At 39.1% G+C, this 13,364-nt stretch overlaps 1 protein-coding gene across 1 annotated transcript in view; it reads left to right on the top strand.

Annotated features, from left to right (window-relative positions):
* LOC102212007 (netrin receptor UNC5C-like) overlaps positions 1-13,364 on the top strand; it is a 180,561-nt gene that overhangs the window by 106,963 nt on the left and 60,234 nt on the right. The window contains exon 4 of the mRNA XM_005722072.1: positions 9,114-9,217. Coding sequence (XP_005722129.1) covers positions 9,114-9,217 — 104 coding nt within the window. The remainder of the gene's footprint in view (positions 1-9,113; positions 9,218-13,364) is intronic.

The raw sequence follows: 13,364 nt of genomic DNA, 5'->3' as shown, positions 1-13,364 counted from the left end.
AAACACAGATATATTCACATAGTAAATGAGTCATTCACAGCATCGCAGCCAGGTACACGGGGGTAAGGGGAATGTAGACACATACATGCGCATAAATGTGCATGCAATGGCAGTCATGATCTCTGGCCCCTGTGGCTATCAGGTCAAGCCTTTCTCCTTCAATATCTTAGCAATATGTCAAGGTCACACACATGCGACACGTACACACAGCCCTGCACACAGCTGCATGCGCACACAAATTTCAGATGATGGCAATTTGTTCTGCCACCTTCCACGGAGACAAGTGTTTGCATAGCAATCAGGAGTCCAGACACTCAGGGGCACAGGAGCACAGGCAGCTACTTGTGTCAACTGGAAAATGCCTATTAGTGAATTTCGTCTGTTTTGCTTATGATGCAAATGTCTCAGCTGCATGTATTTAGGTTTTCCTTCAATCATGGTTAAATTGGACTAAGAAAAAACAAGTCTCAACAGTGATATATATATTTTTTTGGTTTTTCTTTTTGTGTGCAGGCATTTTTTTTATAGTTTCTACACTCACATAGGCTTAAACCTGTCTTTACTGTAGCTTATAGCATTAGACACAATCATTCCCCACCTCAGCAAAGGGAAATCACTGCAGTGGTTTGGATGTATGCGCTCAGCAGCAGCAGCCACAGTTGCAGTTTCACATTTGACCTTTTTGAGTATAAAATGGCATGCTTACAGTAGCAGTTTGAGTAATGCATATAGCAAAAACACACTGTCTTATACATATTTCTGCTATACATCCATCCACAGTCACCCTGAATTAACTTTCCAGTGGAAAACCCTCAGTGCTCTGTTCCTCGGTGCTCTCTTGGTGATATCATCGGGAGGATATTGGTTGCTGGCTCTGAAAGTGACTTCATGATGTTTGCAAACACTGAATAAACATTTTTGTACTAGGAATCCACAGGGTGTGTGTGTGTGTGTAGGAGTGTGGTTATGGTGTTTCACCACCGCTCTAAGCCACAGAGCTTTTTCCCAGATGTCAAATACTGCTCCAGGGTGCGCTTATGTGTTATAATGGTAAGCCGTGGTGTTGATTTACTTGCAACAGAACTCACTCATTCACTCAAGTCACCTTTTAAAGTTTCATTTATGGGGAAAATTACATATGTGTCACGCAACGTAATACTATATAGTTACTGTTTTGTTTTGTCATATTCGCTAACAACATTTCTTTTTAGAAGGGGAAAAAGGGGACAATTTAAAGGGAGGCAGGAAGTTTCACATAGGTCTCACAAACAACAAAAGTCAAAGGTTAAAGCAAAACAAAATGTGTTGTAAAAATAAACTCTTATAAAACCTGAACTTAAAAAAAAGTTTAAAGTTCAAAGTACATTACAATACCATTCAGTTCACTGCCACTTCCATGTGCTTTATATTGTAGGCTACATACGAAACAACAGCTGAACCCTTATGTGTGTGAAAAGTGAACTGATTCTTAGAATGATTCAGATTTTTAATGTATGTTAAAAAAATATCTTCACAATATATTTCACTTAATATAAAAATATAAAACTTAAAAAATCCCAACCACAGAACAGATGAACGGTTACACTCAGTTTGTCCCCAGAACATATTGTCTCTTACCAGAGGTAGCACTCAACCTTTGATCTTGTTTTTTGTGTTAATGAGTCATTATACAAAATGGAAACACAGAGGAAATGCTGTTTCTATGTCAGCGAGCTGAGTTGTTTACTTGTTCGAAACCTGACTGTGGATGGAAAGACCTTGTCTGGTGTCTGGAGCTGATCACAGGTTGTGAAGTGTCGAAATGACAGGGTGGAGCATTGAGTGAAAGAACTGGTCTGAGTGGAAAGAGACTCTCTAAAGTCACTTAGAGAAAATGACTCCCTATATAACCAGTCTGAAAATGACTGTGCCACTCAAGGTCACATGTCTTTCACTTCTAAAATATTTTTGAGTTTTATTGGTTTATCAGGACTTTTGTATAAGAGATCAGAGTTTTAAGGAGTCTTTGACTTTATCAAATGCTTGAAGAACCAATGATGAAAACTGCTCTTATAAAAACGCAGACAACTTCAGCATGGCCATATATCAGATTAAATCTGACAAACATGTATTCATCTTTATCAGTCTTGTACAAATTAACTAGTATTTATAATATTAGCAATGACTGTAATGTTAAAAACAATACTCAGCAGTGGCATCACCCCAAACGTGCAGTCCTACTGTATATTGTTGAATGGCAAGATGGCGATTTGTGTATTTCAATCAGTAATGCAAATTTAATTTTGCTCACCTGTCTGAGCAATAGTTGATTTTTCCACCACATAGTCCTTTTTAATCTGCTCTCGGGTCGTTCTTAGTTCACTCAATCACAATGAAATTATAATCAATTTGTTTCTCTGTCTAACTGCACTGTTTTTTTTAAAGCAGAAAGATTTTTTACAATCAGAACAATAACAGAGATTAACAGGAGAAAATGCAGAAAAGTGCTGCTCCATTAAAGCATGATCGCAAAAGAATTAATCCTGACAAACTTTAAGCTATGCGTGTGTACATTTAAGACCAATCAGCATTCTATTAGAAACTACTGGCCAATTATGCTGCTGCTGTGTGTGTGTGTGTGTGTGTGTGTGTGTTTTGGGTATGAAAATAGTTTTAATCGTTTGATTTAATGACCTGCCAAGAATTTTTTTAATTGACTCCATGCCAAGACAGAATAATCTAATGACATGGTAACTGTATAGTGAGTTACAATGATTGCTTGCTATAGCTTTCAAAGCTCTGCAGGCTGTGGCTTGTTCTTCCTCTTTGGCACTCTTCTTTGTGTCCTGTGGTTCACTGATCTGTTTGAAGTTAGCCCATGTTAGACAGTGATAGATGGCTTTTGTTATCAACTGTTAAGTATTTTTTGGAAGTCTCTGCTCTTGTCTACACACGATACATGAACTACAGTACTTCTGAGGTTAGATTGGAAATTTACAGTGTTTTGGACTTGTGTTTGTCAAATACTGTTTTCAGCAAAACCATTATTTCAGAGTCGATTTACACAGAATGTAGCATTTAACCCTAATATTAATATTTAGAGGGTAACAAAGATATTCGAATAAATTGATAAAATGGATTACGTGGATAGGCAGTTAAGTGGGTGGATATGTGGATGGATCACTTTGCCCTCTTGACTCTAAGCTGGATGAGCAGCTAAGGAAACTGACTGATGGAGGGATGAATTACTTTGCCATAAGCCACTGGTCCCTCCTGCTTCCCACATTACAGTCATTACAAATGCAAAATAATTGAACTGAGTATATCTATAATTATATTTTAACTAGGCAGAATGAAAATTGGGCTGCCTGCATCACAAAAGATGTGTAAAAAGCACGATGTGGATATCATAAACTTGAAATAATTTGCATTGCAGTTATCTGCAACTGAAATGTAGATAAGACTTTAAAAGTACAAATCCACAAAAAAAACATCTTTGTTATAATAACAAGAGAACAAATGTAATTTCTTTCCACCATAGCCATGGCTTAAGTGGATGGTTATCATTTAACGTTTTAATTTCAGATCCATTTATATCCCATTTTTCTGATGTTTATTAAATGATATCTTCGTCTTGTATCACCTGCATCAATTTGCTTTTCTTCTAAGCCGCAGGTCTTCTTTCTTCTTTTTTTAATTACAATCAATTGTGAAGGACGTGGATGCACAAATTATCCTCTGTGAAAGCGAAGGAGACTCCTTTCCTCCTTTTTTCCCAAGAATCTCACATTGCTCTTTATTGCTTGAGCAGCTGCATGAGGGGAAACCAATATGATTTGGCATTGGTAGTATACAGGCAAAGACACCCATTCTAGATAATTGCTCTGAATGTGCTTATGTAGAGGTGCCTGAGGCAACAAACTAACCACAAACATAATAACAGTCTTACTTGAGCAATGGAAGAAGAAGTTTCAGAGGGAGAGGAAAAGAGGGGGCGATGATGGACTCGAGGAGAGGGAGATGAGGAGAAAGGCAACGAGGAGTTTATGCATGAAGAGGTCATTTTTGAATAAATGCTGACACTCTTTTACTGTACATATGAGAGCGTTCCCAATGAAGAACAGTGCACAAGGTCTCTGCTTCTCAACTCTGCTGTAAATCTAAAAAGGTCTCTCAAGAATGTAGCCATGGTTTTGTTATATTTATGAATGAGTGAACTGGGTTCAGTGAAATGATTCAGCTATACCTCCTGTTTTGTGCATGCAGTAATTTTCCTTGGGCACATGTGTGCACAGCAACACACATCTGTGGCCCCCAGTGTCACAGACACAATGTCACAGACACTTAAACCAAAGCAAAAAAAATAATTAAATTAAAAAAAACACACAAACAAAGAAAAATCCCACCTTTCAAATAAACATGTGCTCTTGCTACCAAACTGGTGACAATTTGTCAGCCATAAGTTATCAATGTGTGTAAATGTGTGTGTGTGTGTGTCTATTCATCCCCCAAAGCAGTTTGCTTTAATCTGCTTTAATTTCATTCTCAATCTTTATGGAAATCAACTCACAGCCAACTCCTCATTTCACCATCTCCCTTACTAATTAAGACTAGGAAATTGTTCCTGGAATTGCCTGGCATAAAAGAAGTGTCTCATGCCTCAATCACTTCCCCTTTTTTCTTCTTATGTCTACAGTAGTTTTATTTATTTATTTATTTTTTTGCACATTTGAAGGCACGTATGAAATGTATTTATTTATTTATTTGCACCACTGTGAACATCATACCATGTGTGCTGTTGTCCTGTCTGCATGTGTGCTGTGCCAGCTTGTTTGTCCTTGTCTCCAGTGTCTATTATTTGCCATAGTATCTCTGTGCCTCTGTCTTTCTTTGTCTTTCACTATTTGTTCCTCTACGTGTGTGTCTGTGTTGTGTGGGTAGCCATGTGGTGGATTTAGGGCTAAAGCTTTGGGTGATTACTCCCATAATGAACCATCATGCTCTGTTCAGGCTGTCATCCCCCACAGGGACTTGACTGTATTGTGAAGTTATCATTCAGCCCCAACAATACTCTGTGTCCTCACATAACTCTCTTCACTGATATGACTCTAAGCATGAAATCTGATTTGATTCATATCACATGAAAGTAAACCTCACTGTGTGGTTGGGATAAAATCACATAGTTATAGGTTACTACCTATATTAGTGTACATCGGAGTAATAGCATGTTCACCGCTAATGCCTTGTTCATATATTTGGACTTGAATGACTGACCTGCCACAGGACCTGGGCGATGTATCTGACCCTTCCGTTGTGTTGATCTAGTATTTGCTGAAGGCTCATCAGAATCGGAAGGGTGGGGTTCAAGAAGAGAAACAAAGAAAAAAGGCTGAAGAACTGCACTGAAAATCAGTCGTACTGGGGGTCTTGTCCAAATTGGTGGAACTTTAAACACAAAAAAGTTTGGTTAGATTTTGATCCACCATGCAGTACCATCTGGAAAGTGTCTGATTGGCAACAGCTCCATTTTTCAGCATGACAATGATCTCAAAACACAGTGCCACTGCAGTGAAAGCATACCTGGATAGAAAAGCACACAGTGGAATAGAGTCAGTCATGAATTGGCTTCCCCAGAGCCCAGACCTCAACATTATTGAAGCAGTGTGTGATCATCTTGACAGAGAATTGAACAAAAGGCATCCAACATCTAAAAAAGAGCTTTTAATGTCATTCAAGAAGCCTGGAGAACTATTCCTGAAGACTGTACTTAAATAAATTACACGAAAGCTTTCCTCAGGCTCAGTTGAAGAATAAAAGTGGTCATACCAAATGTGGACGTTCAAGTTCGTTAGAATTGTACAAAGTCTTTTTCTGCATTATATACTGTATTTCTATTTATTTTTTCATATCAAAAAAAGGTGTATGTGTTTGTGAGAGAGAAAGTGTGAGAACAGCATATGAAACTTGTCCTTTCATTCCTCACGTAACTAATGGGCTAAACACAGTTTGATCAGCACCCTGGTCTCATGCTCAAACACTTGGCTTTATATGAATACAGACGAGAAGGATTAATGATTCTGAATTCAAGAGATCAAAAATGATAAACAAGTACTTTAACTCTTAGAGGGGACATTTTGTGCCATTTCGTTTTTTTGTATTTTTTATTTTCATGCTTTGGCCGCGGAATGAATATAGCTTATATTTGCCAGAGGACATTAATTTAAAAAAAATTCACAACTGTTTTGTCTGTTCCTTAAATTAGCTTAAAATGGCTGTAAAAAAAACAGCCACATTTTATCCTGAGGCCAAAAAATGCCCCATTGAAAATCATTACAAGTCATGCAATTTTTGATCCCACATCTTGACATGATTGTTGATGGTATTATTGCTCAGGTGATTTATGCAGCCATGGTTAGAAGTATGAGTTTTTTTGGGATTTGGTAAAACTGTGCAGCACACTGGAGGCTCTGGACATGAGACGCCATCTTTACATATAAAGATGGCGAGGAGGTTTCAGAGGTAGAATCAGACCAGCCGGAGTCCAACTCTGACTCATCTGATGCTGAGAGTGGAGAGGAGATGGTTGAAGTAGTGACAGAGCGGACTTCTCCTTCTCCATTTTTTTTGTCATCCCCATATTTTGGTCTCCCACAAAGACTGGAATGCACTGTTATGTCCCAGCAGCCAGAGGTTTGATCCCAGGACTTGCGCACCATGCCACCAGCTATGTGCTGGTGCTGATAGATGTATCAATGTATATTTCAGGCTGAAGCAGTTTTAAAAGACTGAGTCATTTAAAGTGAAAAAAATATGACTATATAATATGTTTAAAGAAGTCTTTGAAAAGTTGGCATTTTTCGTTCTTAGGGTTAAAAGAGTTGAGATTTTTAAGGCTCACCTAAGAGTTAAAAAGGCTTGCTCCCATTCATTTTCTTTTAAAGACATGTTTGAGTCATGAGAACAGAGACATAGTCAATGTTGGACTGATGATAAGGAGGTTTGGTGGATTACTGATTTTGTGAGAAATAAAGGACACAAATGAAGACTATACAGGGTGGTTTCATTTTTATTGGATGAGTTAATTAAGGCAACGTGGACATGAAAAAGACTTCAGACCAAGCAGATGGTTTTGGTGTTTAAAAAAAGGGACAGTCTTGCTATTGCTGCCAACTTTTTTGGCTCTCATCTTTCAGCTCCCACCTGCCATCCCAACTTCCACCTTCCCTTTCTCCCCTTCCCATTTTGCCTTCTCTTTCACTCCTCCACCTTCCATGTCTTTTTAGCTACTGTAAGGTGAATGCTCTGATGAAATACCCAGAGAGTGACTCAGAGTCGATTGGTTCAGCATTAAAAAAATGTCCTGTCTAGTGTGTGGCTGTGTGTGTCCACAAATGGTGTACCACTGCTGACGGATAAGGTGATTAAGAGTACACCTGGGAACCAGGAAAGCAAAAGTATTCAAGGTTAACACACATAGACGTACATACAACATGGACACACACGCACGCACACACACACACACACACACACTGCTCCGTCCTATGAAAGTTCTCTGTATGGTTTTAAAAAACTAAGGGCAGAGGACATATTAACTGCAAGTCTTTTTCCCCCAACCAACAAAGTGACTCTCAAACTTTTGAAAGTTAAAGAAAAGGTTTTTACCAGCTTGCCACAGCTAAATGAAGCCATGTTAGTAGTATTTAAAATATTATTAAAACACCAACATTACATTTCTCACTCCATTTTCTTAAGGTATGCAACAAAATAATCCATCACTCTGACTTGCTGAAATTATTTCAATTATTTAGATTATCATCCAGTTACAAATCTTGCTTTTATTTGCACTAAAGAGATGTGAATGTAAGTACTTTATTTAAAAAGTAATTTGCAGGAGAAAAAAAGCACATTGATGTTGCCATATTACACACTTTAGAAGTTACTGCACATCCAAAAGACTAGATGGAAAAATTAGTGGTCTCTTGCCTCATACTCCCACACCAACTCCATACATTCGTATGGAGAAATCCACTGCATTTGATCAGCACCATAAATAAAGTGACCTGCTAAGTCCTGCAATGCTGCCATCTATCTCGTGTTACAGCGTGCCTTTATGAGCCGTTTTCTGTGGCAGGCTAATTATTTTTACATGTGTTGAGCTCAACTTCGGGAAAGGGATACACGATTGCAGTATATCATAAGGCAGCAGACTAGGGAGGTGAGCAGAAAGGCAAACTGTACTTCCAATACATGAAACGAATCAGAGGGCAATGTTCAATTAAAAAAAAAAACACACACACACACAGACCAATATAGAAAAACTAGTGTTGGGTTTCCCAGAGCAGTGAGATTGTCTGAAAGTTCATAAAATTGTGTAACTCACTGTAAGAAATGCGAGACCATAAAAAAGATCAAACATAAACTTTTAGTGTTTTTAATGTTTAATGTAAAGGATGCATTTTCTCTACCGTCCCCTTTGCCACAGTTCTGTTGTCCTGGTTCGTTGTCCTAAAGTCATCTACTCTGAGCTTTTTGGGTTTTTTTCCTTCTTCAAAATGAAAACGGCACAGTCCTTTCTGAAACATTCAGTGAAAGAACCAGCAGCACATTCCATGCTGCTTTGTAATGCTGTCATTTATAATGGCATGTGAACCATTAGCTTGAATCATTTATTGTCTTTGGCCTGTTGGAGATTCCTCAGCTTTCAGAAATCTGTATGGGAGGAAAGCAATGTTAAACATTGTGCATTGCAGACTGGGTTTAATGTGTGAAGCTAAAGCGTTTGAAAGTATTCGGACCAGTGACTGTACTTGTTGCGTGTGTAAGTGTGTGGTTAGCTTTGTGCATCCTTGTGCAAACTAAGGTAACTAAGTGTTTTTTTTCTTGTTGTGGACTGAAGAGTGTGAGAAGTCAGCTGATGTTTGCTGTCTTCAAACACCCCCACCTTCATAATTACTGTGTCATTATTAAGTCAAAATTAAGTAATGTCCCTGCTTTACACTGACAGAGCATTATCGCTAAAATGGTCTCCCTAACTGCTGAATCAGAGGAGGCTTTTTTGCCAGATGGCCTCGCATGATGTCTGGTTGACATTATAATTTGCCCCTAGGCATTAAGTTTCTTGTTTCTCTCCCCAGACCTGAAGAAGTCATTTGAACAAGAACCCCTGGGAAAAGAAGTATCTCTGGAGCAGGAAGTTCTGTTACAGTGTCGCCCTCCAGAGGGCATCCCAGCTGCTGAGGTATGTGCAGCGTAATCGCTAACTTCCACCTGAAGTGAATGTTAAGTAAGATGTGAGATTAGGAGGACTGCTAGAGCAGAACAAGGAAGTGACTGAAGAGAGGGGATGACAGAATGAAGACAACAATAGATGTAAAAAGGTATAAAAATAGAAATCATCAAGTGGAAATAACTTTAAAGTGCCACTGAAAAGTCAGTTATTACTTACGTGACACTTCTTGAAATTGCCTGGAACTTTGAACGACAGACAGCAGAACTGAGTGGTTTGATGGGTGCGCGTGCTCCTTCACAGTCTGCAGTCGGTGGTTGAAGGCTGTGCTGAATAAAAATTTCTTGTGCCTTTTTGGCACATTTTGTTAAATTGATATTTTTTTACTATTACGAAGCCTAAATTTATAAGATTCAATATCTCCAAAACACAGCAGGGGTCAAGATAGCTTTCATTTGTAAATGTCTTCCATTGCAACTGGCATGGTGAATAAGCAGCGTTTAGTATTAAATGATTTGGTGTTTGTCATCCGACATGTTTGTATAAGATATTTTTTTGCGTTATCATGTCGAACTGCCACAGGGGAAATCAGGAGAACGGCCTAAATCCTAGTTTAACTGACAAGTTTCCGGTACGCCAAGGTAACAATAATCCCAAAACCTAAAGTTTAAGCTGAGAGTTAAGTGTCCCCAGAGAGCCAGTTTGAGTACAGGATGTGAAAAAACTCCAGTGAATACAGAGGTTTAGTCTGTATTCCTGTACATTTGCATTTTTATTGCACGTTCTTTTACTGTACTTGAGTTCTGCGGGGAAAAAAAGACTGAAAAATGGCCTGAATTCCTTTATTTGCACAGATACAATACAGGTTTTTTTTAGCAGTAGTTTTCTTGGCTTTCTGAAGGTCTTTTAAAGATTTTTCTTTGGACGTTAGCTGTTTTGTCACTCAAAGCCTGGACCTTGACATTACTGAAGCAGTGTAGGACAGCCAGAAAACAAAACACTGCCAACACCCAACGAAAAGCTTTTGAATGTCCTTCATGAATTCCAGAGAAATATTCCTGAAGTTCCCAACTTTCAATGGAGGATGACTCATGACTTTTGCACAGTTCTGTATAATGTATATAGCAGTGAAACCTGGACCAAAGTAAATTCAGATTCAGTAAACAACAAATAAATTAGACGATCTTTAACACTTGCCGTGCTCAAGACCAGCTATTCTATGAATACTTGTATTGCTAACACACACACATACTCTTACTTGCCTTTACTATGTGAGATAATATTGTGAGACTCGAGGATATTGTCAGCACATGTGTAATTTATTCACTCATCAAACGTGTCATACAGTAAACACCCACTTTGGAAGAGCCACACATGTCACTTCCACTACCATAGCGTTGTAACTACAGTGGAGAACACCATTTACAATTCACATCATTCTTTGCTTCCCTGGTTTCATCTGGCTGTGTTCCCACCTCAATGGATAAATACATAATTTCATTTAGTTGGTCACTGGGGAAGAGGAGCACGGCACTCGGAGAAGGCTGTTGTACAGGATAAGGAGTGTCTGAATCAGGTTTCAATCCTTGGGGTTTGATAGTCGTTTTCAATTGCAGCTAAGTACACAGCTCCCCTGAGAGAGAAACTGAAGGAGAGGGAGTGAGGGAGGCACTTAGACAGACCAGCATACAAAGTGAGGGCGAGTGTGGCAGAAAGGCAGAGATGAAGGACGGGTGTCAAGAGAGATAATGATAGAGAAATGAGTGGTATGGAAGAAAGAAAAAAAAACAGAGTGATCGTATTCTTCTGCTCCTAGAAATGAGTAATTCTTCTTTTGAGGGAAATCAAGAAAATAAATTTGTTGAGTTGTCACTTTAACAGTAGGAACCACAAAGGACATTTAAACATGAAGGCCCTTTCCACTCATTGTAGCTGACAGCAACACCAGCACATTAACATTGACAACTTTCTTCTTGGTAACCAATCTCATCTCTAATGACACACGAGTACCCCTACCTTATCTGCATGTCATAGCACATTTTATCTTTTGACACCTAACACAACACATTCATGCACAGAGACATACACTCATAAATCTCATGGCCACACACACACAATACACACACGTGGACTCTTGAAGCAATTTTTCCACTGTGTTCAATTTGCTACCTTTTCCCATTCTTTTTTTCTGCTGTCATAATGGGATCTTGGAGCAAATGGATTGGTCTGTCTCCCCTGTCTGCTGAAGCTGATTAGAAGGATTTAGGTTTAAAACCTGCTGATGACCTCAGGTTGTAGCCCTGACTTTCTTTTTTTATCTTTTTTATCTGTTCTGACTTTCTATTCGTCTTTGTTCGTATCCTCTTTGCCATTCACATTCGCCATGTCCTCTTTTGCCTGTCAAATTCTTATATACATACATCCACATTTTTTTCCCTTTAAGTGACAGTTCTTGTTACTGATGTCCTGTGACCTCTCTAAAAATGTTTTAATATAAGTTGACAACTGCTGTAAAGTTGTCAGTGCGACGGGGTTACGTGATAGCCACATTTTAACGCCCAGCTGGTATTGCATGGCTGTCAACATGCAGGACCCGACTCCTTGACCTTCCCCCGCTCAAAATAAACTCAAATTTAACATTAATATTCATCAAGTCAGTACATGATTATATAGAGAGTTACCTAAACATTAGGACAAATATGTGTGCAGATACAGCATTGGAATGCACACACACAAAGTATTATGGGACATATACGAAGAAAGAGATTAGCCAGTGATCATTTTAACTGCTGCCTGACGGCTAGCCTTGAGAGGTCAGGGTCAACCTAATCCGAGAGTGGAAAGAAAATGTCTGTACACCGCTGCGCTATTACAACCTTTTCACATTTCTCTGACAGTACTGCTCTTGTCAACAGTTAGTCTCCTCTACATGTTTTTTTCTCCTCTCTTTCACTCTAAAGCTCCCATTTGAAGCATTGTGAATTCCTTGAGACACATCTAAATCTCTTTAGACTGTGATAGAAAGCCTTTAAAAGCTGATGGAAAGCTACTGGAATCAGCGAGGAGGGTTCAGCAGTTCAACAGGAAAGGCTTTACGGACACAGACAGTAAATTCAGGAAAATCGTAACAGGTGCAGCACAAGGTTCAATGAAAAGCGCTTCCAGTGTAATTCACATTTTTCTGTATCTAAAACTAGAGCGTGGAGTCATCAGCAAAGTTTCTTGCTGGTGAAATTAAGCAGCTATTTCAAATAAAAACCTGAGGCACTGAGTGGTTCATACAAAGGTTTTTCGCAGAGGTCGTTGTCTTGAAACATGAAAGGGTTGGAGTGACCCCAAAGGCCAGGCAAAGCCAGTTGACTGCACATAGCAGGTGGGGATATGAATTAGTGTGTGTGTGTGAATATTTGTGTGTTTGCCTGTCTGCGTCTGTCTCAGTGTGAGTGATTACCCCAGCTGCAGTGAAATAAACACATCAGTGTGTGGTGACAGGCCCTCCATGTGTCCATCCCTAACACACACACACACACATACATATGTGCACACAAACACACACACACACGTCAGACAGTAACTGTATATGCTTTTGGAGCATTGTCAAATTCCCATCACATTCTTAACCACTCAATCTGCACCCTAAATAAGTCAGAGCTATTCACAGGGATAATAGCTTACCACCTACCTCTGCATTTGTGGGTGTAACTTTTTACCTTGCAGAAAATAATTTATGAATAAAGTTGTCAATTTAAATTTTCACTGAGATTTTATTAAATAAAATATTGTGCTGCATTTACATCAACCATATATTCCATTACCTTGTTTATTTATTTACTGTTCACTATGGCATCGTGGGGCATTATTTACCCTCTTCCATGACATTTGAATTCAAGCTCCATATCATGCCAAAGTTCTCCCTACTAAAGTGTCCTTGAGCAAAATACACAGACAGCTGGCATCACCCAGGTTGTTGTTTTAGCTTATCACAGCCAGCAACAGAAAGGAGACGTTTTACCTTCAGGCATAACCTACTCCTTCCCGAGAGGTAGCTGGGACATTCGTGGTATACAGATGCGTTTGTGTGAAACCAGGAGGCAAAGCTTTCACACACATATATGCATATACACACACACACACACACACACACACACACACACACACA

This window comes from Pundamilia nyererei, unplaced genomic scaffold, assembly GCF_000239375.1.
Source record: "Pundamilia nyererei isolate P.nyererei 1_Seehausen unplaced genomic scaffold, PunNye1.0 scaffold00006, whole genome shotgun sequence".
NCBI lineage: Eukaryota > Metazoa > Chordata > Actinopteri > Cichliformes > Cichlidae > Pundamilia > Pundamilia nyererei.
This window is presented reverse-complemented; position numbering and strand designations above follow the sequence as displayed.